At 37.7% G+C, this 24040-nt stretch overlaps 1 protein-coding gene and 1 long non-coding RNA gene across 5 annotated transcripts in view; one reads left to right on the top strand and one right to left on the bottom strand.

The window, feature by feature from the left end:
• Positions 1–24040, top strand: part of nr5a2 (nuclear receptor subfamily 5, group A, member 2) — a 61500-nt gene that overhangs the window by 24958 nt on the left and 12502 nt on the right. For all 3 annotated transcript variants that reach the window (XM_048183122.1, XM_048183121.1, XM_048183123.1), the window contains 2 exons: positions 11331–11450; positions 15429–15576. In XM_048183122.1, coding sequence (XP_048039079.1) covers positions 11331–11450; positions 15429–15576 — 268 coding nt within the window. The remainder of the gene's footprint in view (positions 1–11330; positions 11451–15428; positions 15577–24040) is intronic.
• LOC125263844 overlaps positions 1–24040 on the bottom strand; it is a 36523-nt gene that overhangs the window by 10481 nt on the left and 2002 nt on the right. The window contains exons 2-5 of one of the 2 annotated variants that reach the window (XR_007183913.1): positions 14283–14531; positions 11756–12139; positions 11309–11432; positions 7508–9308 (exon numbers count right to left, since the gene is read on the bottom strand). This is a non-coding gene — a long non-coding RNA (uncharacterized LOC125263844). Of the gene's footprint in view, positions 1–7507; positions 9309–11308; positions 11433–11755; positions 12140–14282; positions 15341–24040 lie in introns of those variants that run through there. The other variant, XR_007183914.1, reaches the window with a different exon arrangement.

The following is a 24040-nucleotide window of genomic DNA, read 5'->3' as shown; positions in this document are numbered from 1 at the left end:
ATAAAAATGGCTATATATATATATATATATATATATATATATATATATATATATATATATATATATATATATATATATATATATATAATGAATTTCTTTCAAATTTATATATTGTATATATATATGTGTGTGTATATATATGTATACAACATATGTATATATAATACTGTAATATAAAATACATAAAATATTCAATATATATTGCTATTCAGCATTATAGTAGTATATACTGAATTTTGTTTAAAATGTGTGTGTGTATGTGTATATATATATATATATATATATATATATATATATATATATATATATATATATATATATATATATATATATATACATACTGATATAAAATGAAAACAAATTTGAAACAAAATTCAATATATATTACTATAATGCTGTAAGAATAAGTAAAAAAATATAAATTATACAAAAAATATTTATATTGTATATACTGTAAACACTGTCGTTCAAAAGTTTGGGATCAGGACTTCTTTTAAAAACATTAAAATTCTTACTGATCCCAAACTTTTGAATGGCAGTGTGTGTGTGTGTGTATATATATATATATATATATATATATATATATATATATATATATATATATATATATATATATATATACATACATATTTCAGTCATGAAACTCTAGATGGTGCAGGCTGATGGGTGCTTAACGCAGCTGACGATAATTACAGCATTAACTATTTGGCACAAGCTGATTGGTCCATGTCACTTTAGCAGCCAATGAGCTTGATGCTAACACATTTAAATGGCTGGTTACATTCACTATAGCAGTTTGCAGTGTGCTTCAGAATTCCTCTAAAACACTCCACCTTCCCCAGCTCCACCTGTATAAATCTGCTATGGGTTATTGATATGTGCTATTTGTGCAGTAGAACTGTCTTACTCACAGCAGTGTATCTGCATATGTATTGGCAGTAGCAAGGTCCTGTACTATATCGTACTATTACTATACAATAATCAGCAGCAGCAATAATCTATAGCAGCAGCGTAGCAGATCTATTCCGCCAAGACCAAATACATTAACATTGTCATACCTATTACCATGTCAACTTGTCATGACTGAAATATGTATATATATATATATATATATATATATATATATATATATAGATAGATAGATAGATATAGCAAATATACATATATACAGTACAGTCCAAAAGTTTGGAACCACTAAGATTTTTAATGTTTTTAAAAGAAGTTTCGTCTGCTCACCAAGGCTACATTTATTTAATTAAAAATACAGTAAAAACAGTAATATTGTGAAATATTATTACAATTTAAAATAACTGTTTTCTATTTGAATATATTTCACAAAGTAATTTATTCCTGTGATGCAAAGCTGAATTTTCAGCATCATTACTCCAGTCTTCAGTGTCACATGATCCTTCAGAAATCATTCTAATATGCTGATCTGCTGCTCAAGAAACATTTAATGTGTACAATTGTACAAAATATTTGTGTACAATATTTTTTTTCAGGATTATTTGATGAATAGAAAGTTCAAAAGAACAGTGTTTATCTGAAATCTAATCTTTTGTAACATTATAAATGTCTTTACTGACACTTTTGATTGATTTAATGCATCCTTGTTGAATAAAAGTATTCATTTCTTTAATTTCTTTTAAAAAAAATAAAAATAAAAATTCTTACTGACCCCAAACTTTTGAACGGTAGTGTATAATGCTACAGAAGCTTTGTATTTCAGATAAATGCTGTTCTTTTGAACTTTCTATTCATCAAGGAATCCTGAAAAAAAAAGTACACAACTGTTTTCAACATTGAAAATAATCATAAATGTTTATTGAGCAGCAAATCAGCATATTAGAATGATTTCTGAAGGATCATGTGACACTGAAGACTGGAGTAACGATGCTGAAAATTCAGCTTTGCATCACAGGAATAAATTACTTTGTCAAATATATTTAAATAGAAAACAGTTATTTTAAATTGTAATAATATTTCACAATATTACTGTTTTTTACTGTATTTTTAATTAAATAAATGTAGCCTTGGTGAGCAGACGAAACTTCTTTTAAAAACATTAAAAATCTTAGTGGTTCCAAACTTTTGGACTGTACTGTATATATACAGCTATGGAAAAAATCTTAATTTTTTTCATAGCTGTATATATTAAGGAGACAAGGTAATGGAAAAAGATATGCGATGGGAGGAAAAAATATGTTTGATGTTTTGCGTTCACTTGCAAAATTTTTCCATTCCCCCGAGAAACTTTTTGTTCGCTTGCAAAACTTTTGTGTGCTTTGCGAGCAAACACAAAGTTTCTCACATTGACAAATAATTTTTATAATCTCATATATTTAAATAATCTCATATTTTTTTCCTTCACCATGTCCCTTTAGGGGCTCCATAATATATAAAATATATATAAAATAAAAACATTTGAACAATACCACTTATGACTTAATTAATCCAACTGCATGCAAATAAAAAGCATTGATACAGAACTATTTTTGGAAAGCTACTCTAAATAGGGCGTAAAATGAATGAAATGTCTGAATTTCTATTTACATTGAGAGATCAACTCTTGTTTTCTGCCTCAATAAGAGCAGAAGATGTGGAGGCAGAGACGGGGATACTAATGGCGATGCGTCAGTTCTCTTACGGACAAAAACAGACAGACGCATAAAGCCACTCCGGTAGGCGACTGCATCTCTCAGCTAAATAATACAGGAGCCCCGGCCTACCTGGACCCATTTCCCAACAGAGCCAATCAAGAGTCATTTCCTGTTGTCTGTCAGCGTGTCACACAAAAGCCATAAATATTGACAGCCGTCGCCAATAAAGACCCCCATAAATCGCAGAATTGAGGGGAAAATACAGCACGGGGGAAATAAAATCAAATAAAAATACGGCGATCATTCTAAACGCGAGACACCATGTGTGAATATGTGTGTGCGCGCAGCGTGCAGATTGAGAAACTCGATCGATTCCGGCTCGACGTGGCGTGCACAACTCATTGCGGATTTGGAGAGCATTATTTTCTCACTGAGTCGTGGAAGGGGGGGTTGGGGTAAAGTAGCGTAGTGTGTGGTACTTCAGAGAGCCTTTCCTCCCTCCCATGACTGCATGTATATTAGGAGTCTAATGTTCAGCTGAATAATTGATCAGGGCTGCTGTGTTTTTTTGATAATTAGTTGATAGCTTCTCAGCGTTAAGCCCTCGGATCCATTGGAAGAAACTTGTTTTTCTTTAAATTCACTCTGTGAATTATTTGAAACAACTGCCCAGATGGACTTAAAGTGTACTGATAAATGGCCTAAGGTTTGGAAAAGTTTTTTTGTTTTCTTTCGTTCTCATAACCTAATTTCATCCTTTCATTCTCTCTGGATTGTGCTGTTGCTCAAGAGACTTATTAGAGTTTTGCAAAGAATGCAGACCAAAAAAAGGTTGTAGAGTTGTATTGAATATCACTTCATTAATGAATGGCTGCCACTTTACTGCTAATGAATTTATTAAATTAATTAGTCTTTAATCATAGCATCTAAAGGTAACAGAAAACCCTGCAGGAAAGTACAGTAAAGTATATATATGCACTCTGCAGTTCTTTATTAATTACTACATTTTTCTAGCCAAGTATGTGGCAGTATTGCTTTATATTGATGAAGACCAGACTGCAAGAGCCTGTTTCAGTTTCATTCTGAAAAGATACACACCAAGTGTCCTTGAGGTAGAATGTGACTGCTGGCAGCTAAACACAGCACAGCAGGTGTGGATTTCTTTCTTTTTCCCTTTATTTTTTAAAAATCCCAGCAATAGTAGAGCCATTTATACCTATACACCTGTATATATATATATATATATATATATATATATATATCGGCCACTGCAAAGCCGATATCAGTTGAGCACTAATTAGAAGAAGCATTTATAGTCTCATTCATCTCCGTGATGTCTTGTGATGTTTGATGTCCCACTAAACCCTGCTGAATGCCGACGTGTGTGGTTTTTATCGTGGGTCAACGTGATGAGGGGCTCTGATCAAACTCTGGGTGTTTCACAGGTCAGGAGTCACACTCGGGAGAGTGTTAATGCGGTCACCGTGGGAACTGATCAATCTCTATTCCTCGTCGCGATCGATCAAACACCCCTCCTCCAACCCCATCATCAGCCAGTCACTCCTTTGAGTTGCTCGGTGTCCGCTTGCTAGCCTTGGACGAGTCCCAAACCTGCTCACCTGCACACTAACACATGAATTATGGGCATCTGTTTATCCCCCCTCATAGAGACACTCAGAGTAAGAATACCATGAGGTCTTCTCAAATATAGCTACTAGAAGGAATGCAAATGTTTTCCCAAAGATATTTTATGTCATCTCAATTTACATTGCTGTCAGGCATACGGTGAAAGCCTACATAATCTATGCGTCCCATGGACACAACATCACTGGTTCAAGATTACAGCATGGATAGTTTGCATTGCTGAGAGTCGGTTTCTTCATCTAGCCTTTCTTAGATGGCTGTAACACACCACACGCAACACATCTAAACATTTTGAGCACATTTTAATAATGTAACAGCTATAAATTAACGGGTTTAAAAACACAAAATAACAACTTTAAATTAGCTATTTCGTATTTACACATCACCCTCATGTCATTCCAAGCCTGTACGATTTTCTTTCTTCTGTTGAACACAAAATAAGACATTTTGAAGAATGCTATTTCCATAATGAAAGCATTGTTTGGCCAGGGCCAAAAAAAATGGTCTTCTGAAGTCATACTATAGCTTTTCTTGTGAGGAACACATCGAAAATAAATTTTCATTCACTAAAAATCTTGCCCCCTGCCTCAACTTATGAGAAACTAGGAATTTTTAGGACTATTAAAGCAATTTTACGTCCCTTCTTTATGTCCCTTGTTGGCGATATGCTTTCATTTTATGGAAAAGAGCTTCTTTTCAAAACATCTTATTTTGTGTTCCTCAGAAGACAGTCAGTTATACAGGGTGAGGGTTAATAAATTATGATCAAATTTTCATTTTTAGGTAAACTGTATCTTAGGTCCTGCTTACACCTGGTATTAAGATGTGTTTTGGTCGATTTGGATCACAAGCGGACGACGCTAAATACAGGTGTAAATGGGGTCTAAAACGTATTGAGCTTGTCCACTTTGGACCACTTCCAGAGGTAGTTGAAAACGCATTCAACCAGATTGCTTTCGTGGTGTAGACGCTCAGTGGTCAAATGCGTTTGAACAACCACAAAAGACCGTCTACTCTCCGCCTACTGAACTAATGCATAAACAATGTGAAACGTGCACTAGCCAGATGGGATTTAAACTTTGTCGGCTGGAGACCCAAGTTTAGTTTGAAGATGAAAAATGTACCAAGCACAATGTTCTCTCACCATTCCTGATTTCTAACACACACTCGCCATGTTCAGCGTCATCTTGCGTCTGTCAGAGCAGAAACTAAAGCTGCTGCTCTCCGTATGTTTTTCCATCATCTCTGATCGCGTTCATATGTAAATTGCGTGAGTTTATTTTGTCCATTAGCTTGAAAGAACCTGTACTTGTACCCACCAATAGACCCTGCTGCACCCAAAGAAATCAGGACAGAAGTGGTTAAAAGTAGACAAAAAAGACTGATGTAAACGTGTATGTCTCCCTCATCTACTTGTGATCTGATCACCCAAAACGCATCTTAATTCCAGGTGTAAACAGGACCTATGGATTTATCAGTTACTGGTATACGGTCAGTCATTTGTCCCGATTTTAGATCGCATAAGTGAAGTTACAAAACTCCTGCAATGCTCTTTCACTGAGCTCTATCCCATATGAAGCAACGCTGGACTCTAAAATAAGTCCGGAGAGAGAGCGAGATGCCAGGCAGCTCCCCCAGAGGAGCACGGGTATGAAGCAATGCGGCCGCAGCGGCTGGTGGCCACCTGCTCAAAGTCCCAGCATGCTTATCAGACCCCCTGGCAGCAAGAGAGCAAGAGAGCAAACAGAGGCCCTGCCATGACAAACAAGCCTGGAGATTTCCACAAGATCAGGGAAAAGTGAAGCCAAATAAACCAGGCTCTTCAGTCTCAAGCATCCAAAGCACGTCAGATCAGCTCCCATGGGACGGCTAAAGAGGAAGCCAGAATGTGACACCTCAGCATAAATTGTTAGCACTTCCTCTGGGGATTCAGGGACACTTATATTATCTCCCCTGAGAGTAACTGTACATTTATAGGTTTCCAAATACTGTTAGTGTTGATAAAGAGATTAGGGAATCTGTTGGAATTGAATTTAGGCAACTTTGTCCAAACTTGGTCCTGGTGGGCCACTGTCCTGCAGAGCTCCAACTCCGCTCAACACACCTGCCTGGAAGTTTCTAGTATGCCTAGTAAGACCTTGATTAACTGGTTCAGGGGTGTTTAATTGGGGTCGGAGCTAAACTTTTCAGGACAGTGGCCCTCCAGGAGCAGGATTCGACACCCCTGCAATAGATTTCTTAAGGTGCGCTCATGAAATTTCAAAAAACATATATTGTCAATAGCACAGAGATGTATGAAGTGCAGTTCACACTGAAGTCACTTTCAAACCAAGCAGCTTTTTGTTGGTCAACACGGTGAATTCATGTGACCAACTTGAAAATGAGCGAAATCTGCCGATTACATGGATTCCTGTTAGAATGACTGGATTTCGCGAAATTTCCCTGAGCAACTGAAAATGTGACATGAACTTTAGCAATTGGACTCATAATCGTTCCCTGGCAGATTAAATGGAAGAAAAAAGATGTACCCAAATCATATACAGTATACTCATGAAAAAATGGCTCTTTTGGCTTGGACCTTTAGCAACGTCTTAAAAAAAACTTTTCAGAAAATAATGATCTATGTTGTTTCTTTTTTCTTATATAAACTACATTAACTGTATAAAATGCTGTAAAAATTCACCAACAGACGGGAAACATCCAACATCAAATAATATTTGCCGGCCTGACAGAAAGGAAGTGTGCGTACCAGCGTATGAACAGATGTCCACAGAAGGTGACTCAAAGCTCACTGCCTGACGGCACCATTGAAGTGCACTTCAAACCTCACCTGTAGTTTCCCGACTAGCCATACTGATCCACATCCAAGAGGTCAAAAGATTTCAGATGGGATTTATTTTCTTTTTACCTCCTCATCTCTTTTTTTTTCTCCCATTCTCGTATTTATGCAAATGTGATTGTGGACCGCATACTTGCAGCCTGCCTTTAGTTGTAAATAAATCATTCGTCTCGTTCTGTTCATTAATGGGCACTCAAGGAGATTCTATTAATCTGTTCATTAGGGCACTTCAAAAACAACAAAAAAATACTTATTAAAAGCAGTTCCAGCTGCGTAAGCTCGTTACTCGTGCCTTAACAATGCTTGTGGCACTCTACCAAAACCATGTGGGATAAAAAAAAGAAGCTCATATTTGGCAATTTGGACTCTATTCTATTATCAACGGTCAACCCTTTCAGGCAATGATGAATAAATATTACTTTTGGATATGCAACAAGACATATTTGCACATCATTTACATTAAAAATGAGGGAAAAATAGGCTGTAGTTCTTTGCACATAGTCACGGTACATTCATTTGGAAATTTCCATAATGCCGTTCAACATGCCGTTGAGGGTCTAAGGGTCTTCTTTAGGAGCAGTACGGGGGTTTCAGCAATTGATCGCTACATTGATCTAGCTATGCCTGAATGACCGTAAAGGAATTAAATTGGTTTCTTGGAGGATATGCATTTTTTATCATAAGAGAGAATGTAAAAGCTCTGATTTTGAAACATTGGAAGTGCATCACATCAAAAAATCTGAGTTTTAGCTGTTTTAGATGAGCACACCTTTTGTATCTGAAGTATGTAAAAAGAATTTGTGAATTGTGAGATTTCAGTGTAGGTCAACAGATTTGATGTTTATGGCTTCTTAGTCAGTCAAACAAAAGCTGTCTGAGATTCCTAATTTAATGCCTCTAGAGTGAAATCAATAAGTGTGTTTTTATTTGGCTGACCTCCAGATATTTTTCCAGCACCTTACACGACCTGCTCATCTAGATAAACATTAACACCAGACTGCAATCTTATTTTTAGCATGTAATGATTATACAGCTGAATTTACAATCTTTGAGTTTGCCGTGAGTATTGAGTTTATTCCCATGATCCATGGTGAAATAAAAATACTAATCACAAAAGCTGTACGACAGTGTGAAACATTAAAGTACGGCATATTTCGTTCTGTGTTGCTGGTGTATTTGGTGGTATACATATTGAGATTTTAAAACACAGTAGGCCTCATTCATTAAACTTGAGTAGAATGTATTTTTGTGTAAGCTGGTTGTAAAATAAAAACAAAATGCATTGTTTAACGAATAATAAAGCTAATATGTCGTACGTATTTGATACGTGTTGTTCGCAAAACCACTCCTTTATAAACTGACGAATTCAATTCAGAAATAGTTTCAATATTACTTAAAAATATTAAAAGTAGTTTTACAAACATTTTACACAAAATGAGGTCCATTAATGCAAACTTTCATACATATTTGATATTGTAACAACGAAGGTGCCATTATTTTCTGTGTAAACTTCGTAAAAAAAAAATTTCCGTAAATTGTCAAATTAATTTAGAAAATTGTATTAATAACTATAAAATAAAAAAAGTTGTTTTACAAACAATTTAGAAATAAATTCATTCTGCTCATGTTTCATTAATGCGGCGCAATGAACGCAAACATTCATACGTATTTGGTAGGTTTTGTATATTGTAACAATAAAGGCTCTACTTTCCATATAAATTGTACGTAAAAACATTCTCTCTTAAATTGTTGCGTTCAAGATTTGTTTTAAGAATAGTAAAAAATTTAAATTGTTAGTAAAAATCAATTCTTAATTAAATTCAAATCAACATTGGATTTAAAAAAAAAATAGTAATTAAAAATAGTAGAAATGTTTTCACGAATGATGTACACAGAAAAATTGTAACATTTGATAGCCATTATATACAAAGTCACTACCTCCACTGTTAAAGGACATAGCTTGCCTGTTGTAAGTGCACATCAGAGCCGTTACACACAGCTGTGACAGTGCAAAGGGAAGCGAGCTGACATGGAAACAGCGGTGTCAGACGCACTTTAAAAGGTCAGAGATGCCTTCTCTGCCCATCTGACGTGTGTCTGGCAGCGGCCCCGGTCTGCTGTGTCTTCCCCTGCTTTGACTCGTGGCAGCCTCGTCCCTGTTTGATGACCCAAATGCGCTGGGCATAAGAGGCTCATGTAGGGGACAAGGCCTTTGATGAGAATGCCTGTCAAAAAAAAAAAAAGACCCTATGACAGGTTTCTTTGTAGAACAGGCATGTTTGACTTGCATGCCTTGCTAGCAGATACACGAGATGTGTTAACAATGCCAAATGCATATATTTGCTACTTGGGCTTAAAAATCAGTCCTAGTATTTGAACCTGGAGAATTAGGTCATACAGTATTGATTGTACAGTAAATCAGTTGATATAAGTGCAGTGATACCAAACAAGAATGCTTTTGCTTTGCCGGATTTGGAAATACATTCTTTAAATTGATTTTGTAGCATTTGTTATGACTATGAGAGCAGCACAAACAAGAATCACGAGCAGTCAAAACAATCCGAAACAGATATCGACGGAGTCTCCCAAGGCAGTAGAGGCATTTCATTCACGTTATCTCTGCCTTGAGAAACCGCAAGTATTATTTTCACGTCCTTAGCCGACTCACTGTCCTCACGGGACTTCATAATCATTAAATTTCATTACATTTCTGTATTCTTTTCATGACCCTTGTGTAAACATTTCACATGGGTGAATTGAGAATCAAAACCGTTTCATATGTAGCTCTTCGACTGTCTGCACAAAAACATAGCAGTTTGAAGAATAGTCAGACGGGGACTCATTTTCAGTGCTTTTCCTCATTCTTGCCGACACCAGACTCAAAGAGCTCTTTTCACCTCCTGCATCTCCGTTTAATGATTGACCGAGGGAGCCATGAGAACCAAGGAGGGTGACAATGAATGCGTTGTTGGAGCCGTTCAACTCCCATCCAAGAGCATGTCAACGTACGTGCTCCTAACTGTGCTACGCTGAACACGCCACTTAATCATGAGGGATAAATGAAGCCGTATCACTCCACAAACAGATTAATTAACAGCGGTGGAAAACTGTGACATTTGGCGAAGTTCACACGAGAATGACCTCTTGCGACCTAAAGACCAATATTGATTTCATACTGGTTGTCCGAACTACAAACGCGAGATGTGAGTGTCGAAGGTTGAAATAACACTGAAATGACAAATGTAGGAAACGTCTAACTGAACAACAACTTTTGTGACTTAAAACCAACATGAAATGGCATTTGCAACCCATTTTAATTCCATAATGAGGCATATTTCCAATTAAAAGAGGATATTTAATGAGAGACTTTAACATTTGAGATTAATGTCGGTACTGAAATTTTAAAAAATATGACGTTTTGAGCACTGTTGAGCAGATTCGTAAACACCTCTGACTGGCCATTGTTTTCATGTGCTCAACATATATGTCTGTGATTGGCTACAATGATCAAAGCTTCAAAAACATGTTGTACTGTAAATGGTCAACAATGACGCTCTTCACCGAGTCAATTTACTGATATTTGTGCCATTATTTACAGCCAAAAAAAAAAGCATTAAAGCCAAAGTCTTACACCAGGTGTTAATTTGCGCTGCTCTTGGTAGATTGCATTGGTCATTATGGAAATGATCCGGCTTTGTCTGTGTTCTTTAATTTGCGCGATACCAAGTCTGTACTGAAATTTTAAAAATGTGATTCATAAACACCTCTGTTTGGCCATTGAGTTCACACGCTTAACATATATGTCTGTGATTGGCTACAATGATCAACGCTTCAGAAACATGTTGTACTCTAAATGGTCAACAATGACGCTCTTCACCGAGCGCTTACACAGATACACACGGGAGTGTTTGAAAGCAGAGATCTATCAGCGAACCTCAAATTCAAACACTTCTGTGTGCTTTCAAACGCTCCCGTGCATTGATCATTGTAGCCCATCACAGACATATCTGTTGAGCATGTGAACACAATGGCCAATCAGAGGTGTTTACGAATCTGCTCAACAACGCTCAAAGCATCACATTTTTAAAACTTCAGCACCGACTTGGCATCGAAGTCGGTAATTTTAACAACACCTTTTTGAACATGTTCACCTACTTGAAAAAGTTGCAATTTACCCAAATTACTACTTCTAGCTGACTGTTAAAAAATATCTACACATTCTTACACATTTGTTGGTCTCTCCTCAGGTTGACGACCAAATGAAGCTTCTCCAGAACTGTTGGAGTGAACTCCTCATCCTGGACCACGTTTTCCGGCAGGTGATGCACGCCAAAGAGGGCTCCATCCTCCTGGTCACAGGGCAACAGGTGAGTGTCTGCTCCAGTCTCCTCCATTCCTCCCCGTAGATCTCATCAGGCCTTTTTGCCAGTGTGGATCAACATCCTTTAAAGTGCTATCGACTGCCTCAGCCACTCCATTAAAAATAGATTACGCTTAGGTATAAACTAATGTGGCCAGAATAATCAATTGTACACTTCTTATCAAGTGCGTGGTGAACGAATAAATAAAATGGTTGGTTAAGCATGCACGAGTCATCACGGTGAAGAAGGGATGAGAGACACAGGGAGAGACGGACGAGGAGGGAAAGCAGCAGAAGATATGTATGATTTACCTCATTTGTCTCTGAGGAACATCGCTGGACGGACGCCTCAGGCTCAGCTGAAGTTTTCTGCACACGAGGACCTTTAATTCTGTCTCCGGCTCCAGCACATGCACACACACTTCCAGAAGATGTTTAAACTGCTTATAAATAAATATGCTTCTGTCCGCCTGTCAGTAAGGCATGAGTTTAATTTTTAATTTTATGTTTTCCCTCCTCCCTCCCCTGCTCAACAAAGTGAGATCCAACAGTAGTGACAGCTCAAACACAGCGACTTGTGAACAGTAGAGACTTTTCATAGCCGTGGCCTTGTGGATAATACACACGCTCTGGTCAATTTTACAGCAAACAATGCGAGTTTGAATCCAGCTCCTGACACGATTTCCATCAAGTCACCTATAAGAAAAGAAAAAACACAAATTAGACAATTGTTAGAAATTAGATGTTGACTCAATTCTACAACGTGAACAAACTGAGATTTGTTAAAGTCTCCTGTCACTCAGATGTTTCTCCTGAGAAAAACACCCTGGTAATCCATGTAAAATCCCCAAACAAATCTCAACATTGTGCTCAGATTTAAGATACCAAAGTCTGCGATTAAAAGATCTCAATATGAACTCAAGCATTTCTCATCAAATTCTCCCAAGATCAAACTACATGCTATCTATATTAATTTTATAGCTCTATACTTTTTCTATATCAAGAGTTGTCTCACTTTTATCCCTCCTAAGAAACTTGAGACAAAGTTGACATTTAAAAGACTAAAAGTCTAATGTCAGAATCTCATTCACTTGGTTGGTTTTAAAGTGGTTTCTAGCCTCCTGAGCCATGAAAGAGCAACTTCTGAGCAATACAATCTGAGAAAGTACCACATCTGGAGATCTTTGAGAGCTCACTGTGCTCGCTATCTTTGATTTTTCTGTATTGCGAGTGCTCTGCATAGCATGTCTCTGTGTTTGATTAGCGAGGTCTGACGGAGGGTTGGGGGCAGGGTGGAGGACCTTGTTTGCATATTTTGCCTAATGAACAGCTGGTGCTGAAAAAAGCCTTTGGGGAGAGAGAAGGCAAAGACTCAAACAGTTCATTACTTCCTATTATTCCAGATCAGACTACTGACAGCCCGGCCACACAACACGCTCACACATGAACATAGTCTGGATTTATGCATAAAAAAACAAACGCTCTGCCACTTATTAAAGGAATATTGTAATTCAGTGGTATATAAGTTCAGGCGGTCTCTCAGTGTAGTGGCTATTAGTAGAAATAGATTAATAGATACATACATTTGCATTTCTGCAAATACAAGATACTCCTAAAGTAGTTAACAGACAATTACTACACTACAAGCTAACAATATACTGTATATATATATATATATATATATATATATATATATATATATATAAAATAAACTGTCAAATAAAAAATATATTACAACTATAATCTAAAAATAATTCTTTTAATAATAATAATGTTTATTTTTTTATAATTATAATTTATATATATATATATATATATATATATATATATATATATATATATATATATAAAAATGTATTTACTCCACTGTCACCAGAACTGCCCACTACCTGTTGTCTTGTTTGAGGACATTTATGTCATTGTTACTCCCTAGTGTTGATATGGCAGCAAAGCACTGTGTGGGATCTGTCCTGAAATTCTGCGACACATGACACTACATGGGCGACTTTCCAATATGTCACAGACCTGCATCTCCCCCTCCACTCCTTCTTGTGCTGTATCTGTCTCTGTCTCTCACACTGAAGGTCCCAGGCCTTCAGAAGGATCTAAATCATCATAATCATACTCATACAGCGCTCAGTATATTCAGCATTCACCGATATTTACAATGTCAGAATGAATTAGAGAATAATACTACAAACTGCTTGCCAAGTGTTGCTCAGTCGAGTCAACCCTCATTTTGGAAGAAAATCGTTACACCCTGTTCAAATTTATTCACATAAAATAGTATGTATTTTAAAAATATTTATATTGATATTAAAATATTTATAATTTTCAAAAATGTGTTTATATTTGCATTAATGATTATGTTGAATATTTTCAGTTTGTACCATTATTTGTATTATTTTTACATGTACATTTGTGATCCCATCCCACTACTTTTACTTTTATCTGGTTATTAATGCTCGGGGCACTTGGTCAAATCCCAGTTAATTGACAACTTCAGTAGCTTCATATGGGCTTGAAGAGATCCACGAAAAACAGCCGGTGAGAAATGCACAATTCTCCAGCCAGGACTTTAAAAAATTCCACTCATCATATTTACACAATAAATAAATTCCAATCCGCCCGCGTTTTTAATTGCAAATCCAGCTCAGAGGGAGCTCTCCTTACGCTTAGGAGGCCCGTAGTCTACCTTCTTCCAGAAACCCTGGCGCAGTCAATTATGGTAATGAATTGTCAATAAATATAAAAATTTAATATGGCCTGCTTACAGTGAGTGGCAGCTAAGGACTTGCCTCCAAGACAAATTTGCTGCTGCTGCAGATATTAAGTGCACCTGAAAGGGGAAGAGAGGGCCACGGGGGTCCCGCGCAGGGTTCGGCCCGGTAGCCTGGGGGACCTCCAGGGGCCCCCCGCTCACTCACACCTCTCTAACCCCCACCGCCCTCGTCTGGTGCAGGGCGCTGAGGTCCGAGGGTCTGGGCACCAGGGATGGAGAAACGTGCAGCTCTTCCCCGTTCGGTTTGATGCTGATTATCATTCAGACCTCGGCCCAGCGCACTGTCCCTGCTGTGTGGAGAGGAGCCTGGGAAGGAAAGAAAGGGAGGGAGGCATATGAAACGTAGAGCTGCCAGAGCTGGTTACGTGCTTACTTCAGTCAGTGCTAAAAAACTCCAAAGGTGGTGCCAAGTGCCGTCTGGCTCCAGTTTGATTGAACTTTTAAACTAAAAGGACTCTGATTCAAGAAATAGAATTCTCGATGAACAAGGAACAAGGCTGAAACTCTTCCTAAAACATTCCCAACAACTCTTTTTTTGTCATAAAATATGCTCTGTGAGTCTCCGAACAAATATGAGCACATCTTCTCGAAAATAAACTTAGAAATCGATAGCATTTATGATCCATTTCTCTAAAGTTCTAAATAAGTAAATAATTCAGTAATTACATGAAATTGGCTCAACCAATGGCATGCTCTTGGGGCGGGACTGTTTGATTGACCAAACAATGGAAGACTGGAAGAGTGTTCTAAAACAATGTTGGAAAACAATCTTTTTTTCAATGTCATAGACTGTGTTTCCACAGTACACTGTGTTTTCCTACCATGGCATTAAATGACAGAAAACTGTTTAACGCTGGTGCTTGAGTGTTTCTAATACAAAAGTGGAAGGAGTGACAGTAAATTTGACATATTTCTCTCTTCTGACCACCGAAATCAATCTTTCGTTTTTTTTTTTTTTTTTCCCCTTATTTTGAAAGTCATAGAAACGGTACCATGGTGTGGAACGCAAACATTATATTTGTTGTAGTTTCTGTTCACCACTATATAAAAGTTTATCTAACTATGATGACTTTCGCTTCTTAGAACCCTGAATTTTTTTTTTTTTTTTTTGTAGATGTTTGAAACCTTCAGAGATCTGCCATGTTGCTTGTGGTAATACCTCTATTGTTTGTGAATGTGAACACTCTCGCCCCTTCTCTTCAGGTGGATTACGCCCTAATTGCCTCCCAAGCCGGTGCCACACTCAACAACCTCCTGAGTCACGCACAGGAGCTGGTGAGCAAGCTGAGATCCCTCCAGCTAGACCAGAGGGAGTTCGTCTGCCTCAAGTTCCTGGTGCTGTTCAGCTTGGGTGAGTATTAAGAAAAAGGTGGAGGGGTGGAGAGTGCCTCTGTGCATTGTCCAAATCTCACTTGCTTGCTCCCAAGGTTCTTGAGGGTCCTTGAGATAAGCCACAAGACCATATTCACTTCACCCTGTATGATAAGACCATCATTATGAATGCCACCGTCTCATACCTTCTCCGCCAACTTTGCTTTACCATTGATGCCAGACTAGTCAGGTCTGTCTAAAACTGTTATTCTCTGTAAATTGTGTAGCTCAGGAATCTTTTTCGCTCTTCAATACATTAAGTCACTCTTCATACAATATGTCACTAGTTATGCTTTCATCTAAATTGCAGATTTAATTTATGCAAAAAAATCAGCATATTGCTGAAACAATCTACGAGTAAAGCAGTTTCAATGTATTAAAAAAAAATACTTTCTAGAGAAAATTGGCGCAAAATAGAAATGGAAATCGAAGCCACTGTGTTTTTTTTATTAAATGTAATAAACTGTGGTTTAGAGAGCATAATTTTTTTTCCCCCAGTTTTTTGGAATTTCAAAATTTCTTAAATACGTTTTTAAAAAACCTGTTGATTTCATGACTTTTAATAATTTTTTTTCAGTGAATTTATTCATACAGCGTGTTTCCAGTATACTTTGTGCATGTCATATAAATACAAAATTTACCCACCATTATTTATGTACATTTTGGAAATTTTATTTGAATCATGATGTTTCCATCAAGCAATTTTTATGCAATATCTTAAAATATGCATAAAATATGTGAATGAAAACCTGGCTAATGAAAATCAGTGATGTTTGATGTCAGTGGTCTTAACCTTCCATATTTAAATCATGAAAGAATTTTCATTTTGGGGTGAATTAATTATTAAATAAAATAAATTGAAATAAAAATATGATTTAAATCAAAATCAGAATGTAATATATATTAAAACAGACATCATTAGCTTACCGCACTTAAGTGCTACACAAATTCTAGTTATACTACCACACTTGGAAACTTACAAAACCAAGGTCACAATTTCACTCTATTGGAGTTAAGAAAATCAGGAGGCCATTTGCTCCAAAGATGTGCATGCCGAGTACATCCAGTTTTGCTTTTAAAACTGTCTGTAACTTTCAAAGCTTCACTTCTGATAGTCTGCTAGCTTTACATTGAAGTAATCGGAGGTTCCGCTGCTCACAGGTCAAGGCAACTCTTGCAGCCAATTCACAAAAGACACCATGAAAGACCAACATGAAAAAAAAGACCAGGGTGTCTGTTTGGCCCCTTAAGAACATGGAATATTAATGCCGACCATCCGCTTGGATATCATTATATCAGTTGCGAATGTACCATCTTGTGGTTCCGGAAAAGAGAATATGATGTGCAGAGGGTGTGTGTACTTTGAACTCTAGCCGTTCCATTTGCTGCATCCCTGAACTACGTGTAACCATGAAACCAGGCGTAAGCATCTACGCCAGCTCCCCCGACACACCTAGAGAAGGTTCCTTACATCTTACCTACTGTAGACCAAAGAGCAGCGCTGAGAACAAATGAAACTCCAGACTTCTCTGCCTTGTTTATGTTGATCGAGTTAGCGCAGCAGAGGTTTTTTGGTTGTGGTTTGGGGGGAATTTAGAGTGTTGGTGTAAATAATTTGGCGGGAAACATCATCCATAATAAAACTCTCACCTGAGGGGAGTGTATCGCCCCAGGCACTGCCCCGTGCTAGCAGCTAGCCCCACCCATGCTGTATGCCAGGCCCTGAGAGACTAAGAGACTAAGAGAACTAAGCCTAGAGATCAAAGATGGCTCCGATTAATAGTATCCTGTGGGTGAGGGGTGGCGGGGGCTTTATGTACAGACAAGTGCATGGATGAGAAAAACACTATGCCAGTTGCTATTGAGAAGCCAGTCAGAGGTTAATTAAATGAAGCATGAAAATCCCATGGTGCCTTATGAAAACTACTGGAATTATGGGAACTTATCTTTTCTCTGTCTCAGCCCACTGCTCATTCTTAAGCCCTTTATGAGTGGAGAACATGTTTCCACTATGGAAAATGTGGATTTTTGCACCATATGAGGTTCCTTGTTAAACATTAGTACACACGTTCTGTTGGTCATAGCAGCAAATCCATGTGACCAACTTGAACCCGTTGTGCAATCTGTGTGGAGAGATATTTTGCCCACAGGTGAAATTTCCAATTGTATGGATTCCTATTGAAATGACAAAATTTTGCCTGTGAAAATTCACTAAACAACAGTAAATGTGACCCCAACTTGCTTCGCCATGACATATTAGAAAGATATTATTGCATTTTTCAGTATAAAATGTATGACAATGTGATTTTTTTTCAATAATTTAAAAATAAATATTAAATAAATGCGTGTTAAAATTATACATTTAAAATGAGAATATTATATTTAAATGCATTAAAAAATATATATGTATAAACTTCTGTGTTCAGGCCAGTGTTGCAGTTCTTGTGATACTACAATTTCACAGCAAATATCCTTTATGAACCCTTTTTTTTTTTTTTTTTTAAATAAATCTTAAAATGAATCAGTTGTCAGGTAAATGTGCTGTTAAGCCCAAGGCCACACACACAAGGTCAACAATTGGAGGCCTTCTGGCCTCCATGACATAAAAACATCAGATCCACTTGATCAGCCCTCTTACACTCGTTAAACGTAGAGTCTCTGTATTGCATTTACAAATGAAGCCTGTTAACGGAAATCAAAATCGCATTTACTCACGCCGTTCCACTCCCCACTGCTCTAAGTTAGTGTCTGTTCACTCTCAGTGCGGCCAAACCATCGCAATTTGTCACTGTCGGGGGAGCCCAGGGGGCTCTTTGTAAAGCTAAGTGTCAATAAAGAGGAGGAGAGACATGAGTTGACCTGGGAGCAGTCACTTGTCTCCTCGATTTCGCCGGCTCGTCGAGAGGACCGATTGCAGTCAGCCGATCACTTCTCATGCTTTTCCGCAAGACGAAGCGTCTCTATCTTTCCCGCTGTCAGTCTCCATGTGTTGAATAGGTGCTTGGGCTCTAGCAGGAGCTGAAGGCTTTATCAATGGTTAAATAATTACGACCAAGACATTGATTTCCTCAATAGCAGGAAAGGCACTGAAGGGTGAACAATGTTCTTGTGGGGTTTAAGGGGGAGTAGAGACGATTGTAGAGGCCACTTCTGATGCGAATGCCAACATGTAGGTAGGAGCCACATCTACAATGTGTTATCCATAAAATAAAAGTCTGTGGGGTTGGATGTTGTGTTTTGGACCCCATTGAGTTTAATTGTATGAACAAAACCGTTGAAACATTCTTCAAAAAATCTTTTGTGGTCACACAAGAAAGTAAGTCAACCAGGTTTGTAATGACATAAGGATGATTTTTGGGTGAACTATCCCTTATAGTTGTTGGGGACTGAACAGTGTTAATCTTTACACAGTTATTTTGTAGAATTCACAACAAGTTCTTTCTACGAATTTGCTGCGTTGACCAACAGAAGGCTGCTTGGTCTGAAATTGACTGCTTTGTGAGCGGTGCTTTGTGCATTTCAACACTCTTGACAAAGGAACCTTTTTTATCATGAAACTTCGCTAATGTGATTGCAGCTTAAAATGGCATCTGATTTCAGAAATGAAACCAAATATTCAAAAAATTTATATATTAAACTAATTTAACCAAAATATGCAAAATGTCCTTGTTGTATTTTCATCAAGAGTATTTTTATATTAAAATGATTCACATGATTCACATTTTTTCGTTACTGTCAAAATGTAGAGGACACGGGTATAATGGTTATCCACCCATGGCAACAACACTTGACTACGAGATGGGATGCATCTCAAGTCCCTGAGGCTTGGCTCTGGGGGTTTCTTCCAAACACCTCTGAACAACACACCGTACAGTCATGGCACGCAGCACTTTCCCCTTTACTCTTGCTTTAAAGCAGCAAAAAAGGCTGTTCCCACATAGGTAAGCTCTAATTAAGCCGGCCCGTCTTGTTTCCTTGATCTGAATCGATACGTCTACCCTTGTGCAAAGAGAGGGGAGATCAGTAATGCATGCGCAAAGACTCATAACAGGTGCAAATATTAATTTCCTGAAACAGACCAAATAATTTGGAAGTCGGTTGGGATTGATTAACATTCGAGGGCTGGAACGGTTCAATATTTACGCCTTGGAGACCCCTGGCCGGGGCCAAATAATGGTGCATAAAACTGCAGCTATGTCTTAATTAAATGCAAGATAATAGGGGCAGGTTTTTCTTGTGAGCCAAGCAGTTTGGCACTGACGGGTTGTAAGTCATGTGGAAGATGTGAGGCCCGGGTCTAATCAATACACATATAAAGCAAGAGCGGACACCCTTTGAAAACACATTGACGTTGTAGAATTGTGTATGAAGAAATTTATTTTCAGTGATTTGTGACAATGTGCGGCAACCCTTCCCCAATCTGACCGCTCACTTAGCGTGTTCGCTTGTTGTTGTTGTCACCAAACATGCTCATTTAGATTTCGCTCAAAGGTAAAGAACCTTCCAATCAATCCTGAGTGCTCTGATATTTTACAAATCTTGAGTAGAAGAGGAAGTGGCCCTTGCAATGACCCTAATATTTAAGGGTTATTTCTTTGCCCACTGTCCTTTCATTCCACGTGACAGAAATCAAAAGCCTCACTTCTGCAAGAGGCAGTCTATGAGACGGCACCCTCATTAGGAGCCTTAAGAGGCTTTCAGACTTTATCAGGCTTTAAAAGCCGCTGATATCTGTCGACACGGTGCAACGTAGTGGGCTCTTGCTTTTAAAGGGGAGTGAAAGGATGGCACTTTACCTTTAGCCTCACTAGTTTTTGTCATGCATTCAGTCAGTTCGCCGAATTCCGGCCATTCCGCTCTGATTTCGACACTTTGCTTGTGTGTCACGGCTGCAATTAGCTTTTATCTCTTTGCTTTTTGTTCTTTATCTGTTACTACACATTACTTTATGATTAGCTTTAAATTGCAAACAACTTTATGTGTGATTGGCGACCGTCAGCTATTAGCGTCGTTATCTGAATGTCTACAAATGCTTCAGATAAGTAACGTGGGCAAGTGTTGCGTAGGGATTGGAATCTACATCTATGGATTTACTCTTGATAAAGGCCAGATGAACTGTTTTTGGGTGTATTACTCCTAACAGAAGTTTCCCATTGTGATTTTATCATTACACTTGAAGCTCAAATCTATAATCTAATTTGAGCCTGAATCACAATTCATTCTCACTGAGATATTACCAAGCCCAGACTTTTTAATTTCACAGTTTGTTGAATGGATATAAGTATGGTAAAATGTGGTGAATGGTATTAAGAGCACTTCACTGTACTGCATCGTTTTAGTGTCATGTTTAAAAAAATGAACAAAGATTTGATAAAAGTTTTGAGAAAATAGGCCTTTACGAGAATAAAGTCATTCATTAATAACATTCAAATAGTAATATTTTGACAATGAATTCGAAATTATGAGAAGTAGCTATATTTTTAGTAAAAAATGTCTTATTTTTAAAAATCTATTTGTTATTATTTTAGCATGGCACTAAATCATCACCATGTGAGTTATTTTAGAATCCTCTATATACTATTATAGTATTTATTAATATTTTAAATGATCTTTTATTTTTATATTTCCAGTGTTTTATTTTAGTTTAAGTCTCTATCATTTTTGTGCTTTTGTCATCCCTAGTAAAAAAAAAATATATATACAAAAATACATTTATTTCATATTAAGTGTACTTCAAACCCATTAACATATTAATTGACATATCACTTAAGACTTACTGATATAAAATTAAACTTTATTTGGAGCATTTTTTTATTGCACAATGCACATTTCTTAATATTATGCCTAAAAAGTGTTTTAATATCACTATTAAGTGTTTGTTTTTGTGATGCAAAAGCTCGGGTGTGTTGCATGGCTTTCCCCGCGATGCTGCCAGGGCAAGACTGCCTGCGGGCGGTTGGTTGACCATCAACTACCGACACATCGAAACTGTTTGTGTTTAGCAAGCATTTTTCTCGAGAGAGCTACGAGAACGGGAGAAAGGTGGACTTCGGTCTCATTCATCCTCTGACAGGCGTTTCAAACAGTGAAATCGCATGCAATAAGCTAGAGATGCATTAATGGGTCAAAAACTAGTGTTTGTTTTAGCTTTATAAGAGTTTCTGCATCACATAAGTTTAAATCAAACCGTGAGATCACATACAGTAAGTGAGAGGTGCATGAATGGATCAAAAACGAGTGTTTCTACATCGCACAAGTTCTCTTCGATATCTGTGTCTTCGATTAAATCTAACAGATATGATGTTCAACACACATACCTCTGTTAAAATCTCAGAAAATTTAGTTTAGGGTTTCGTGACCCTTTAATAAGGGTTGTATGATCTTTGTGCAATATCAGACTTTAAATGTAGGATATTTAAAGTGTCCCTAAGGTATACTTGCAATAGTTTCACTTAAGCACAATCAAATATACTTAAGTATATATTTAGTTGGACTACTTTCGTACAATTAAAGTGTATTAAGTACAAAATTAGTTGTTCCAATTTAGCAGACTTTAAGTATACCAGTTTAGTATACCAAAAGTACAAATATAATGTAACAAATATAAAGTGAATGTATTTCAAATACATTTTAGTATTTTTTTCCACTAGGGATTGTATTAGTTTTTTGGGGTTTTTTTTCGATTTAGCTTTAAATTATTGTAATTTTAGTACTTAGTACTTCATCTTCAACTTTTATTTTAGGCAACATTTCTAATTTGTGTTCATGTTTTACATGTATATTTACATGTATATATTTTTATTTTGTTTTCTATTTTTCAATTTTTTAAATTTTTAATACTTTTAGTTAACAATAACAACACTGGTATAGGTAACTGAAAGCATAATCATATTAGCCAAAATATTTACTGGAAAGGTAGGACTGAATGATGTGTTTTACGTGCTCAAGTTTCCATATGGGCCTGGACATTACCAGCAAAACTTCACAGAATCCAGAATACGATTGCATCTGGCACTAAAAAAACCCGTGTCAGATGAACAGCATATCCGTGAATTGTTTGTAAAAGTTTTCCCCACTTTCAGAAAGAGCAGACCGTCTGGATTTTCCTTTGACAAAAGCCCTGGATGAAGTGATTGAGAATACACTGAGCTATAGGTACTTGTTTTCCTTTTCCGTCTCACAACTCTTGCCTCTGTCCCGTCGGATTCCTCTCTTCCTCTGACTCTGCCAGAGCCTTATTACAAGCTGTCAGTTTATTATAAAACATTAGGAAAGCAGAGGGACACTTGCTGTAACTGTCTTATCGATCTGGGGGATAGATTCTGTGATTTAACGCCCAAGCCTCCCATATTTCCACATTTTCAGCCTCCTATTAAACCCTGTGCTTTCCTTTAGCTATTGATGTATCAACATTAACTGTTACAAGCAACTACAGAAAATCAATGACCAACTTTTATTACCAGCTGCATAACACGCTAGCTGGCTCACGCTCCAGTACTTAGCAGGCAGGCCAGGCCCGAAACATGCCCCACTCATGTCAGGTGTTTCCTAAGTGATATCTGCACTGGAAATATCAATCATATGAACTCCGACTTCTTTCTGCCTGTTCCTGCAGATAGTTGCCCCAGGACAGAGCGCTTGGGTGCCATTTTTATGATACCTGGCCTGCGATGCTACAAGATTCACCGCTAACAACAACTATCAATATCCGTAATGTGCCGGAATTTTGCATTGGATTTCGTAGCTCGCACTTTTAGCGATCACTCGCAGCTTTAACTAGCAATACACATTCATTTCAAAGTATAATGAGCTAGCGTGCTATAAAATAATAATAGCTCGCCGTTTCTGTCTATCACATGAATCGAAAGGGATGCATTTGAAAAGGAACGCCGTGGCAAAAACAGATCACCCTTAAAGATTTATGAGACTTGCGGTCCTGCCGGGACAAACATATACAGGCTTTGTTTTTCCGATCAATGGGCTGAAGTTCATTATTCACCCTCACTGGTGCCGTGCTTTGCGTTTTTGTGCATCGTAAAGGGGCCCTGTTGTTGTTGCCTGTGCATATCTGAGTTTTTTTGTTTCCTGTTTCTTCTTTCTTACGTGACTTGAGGTCTCACTAGCTCGTATACGGCTGCTAATATAGGACCACAGGTGCAATGCTACCTTATTCCATGCCAATTACAGCCTGCGATTTCTCAGGGTACACGACGAGATCCTCTCAGGTCTGCCCGCGAGCCCGGGACCATCTCTGCTGAGCCAATCTGGCGCGAGCCAGCGCTGCCGTGGTAGGATGTGTCTATTGATCAGGGAGCCGCCAGGTCTTATTTAAACATTGCACACAAACAAAGATAAGGGCATTACACAAGCTCTAACATAAACTCCCCCTCGCCCCGGCCTGTCATTTCTCAATCGATTTTATAGAAAGAGTTCTGTGGCGCGGA

This window comes from Megalobrama amblycephala, linkage group LG2, assembly GCF_018812025.1.
Source record: "Megalobrama amblycephala isolate DHTTF-2021 linkage group LG2, ASM1881202v1, whole genome shotgun sequence".
In the NCBI taxonomy this organism is placed as follows: Eukaryota; Metazoa; Chordata; class Actinopteri; order Cypriniformes; family Xenocyprididae; genus Megalobrama; species Megalobrama amblycephala.
Note: the sequence above shows the minus strand (reverse complement) of the source record. Positions and strands in the feature narration are given on the sequence as shown.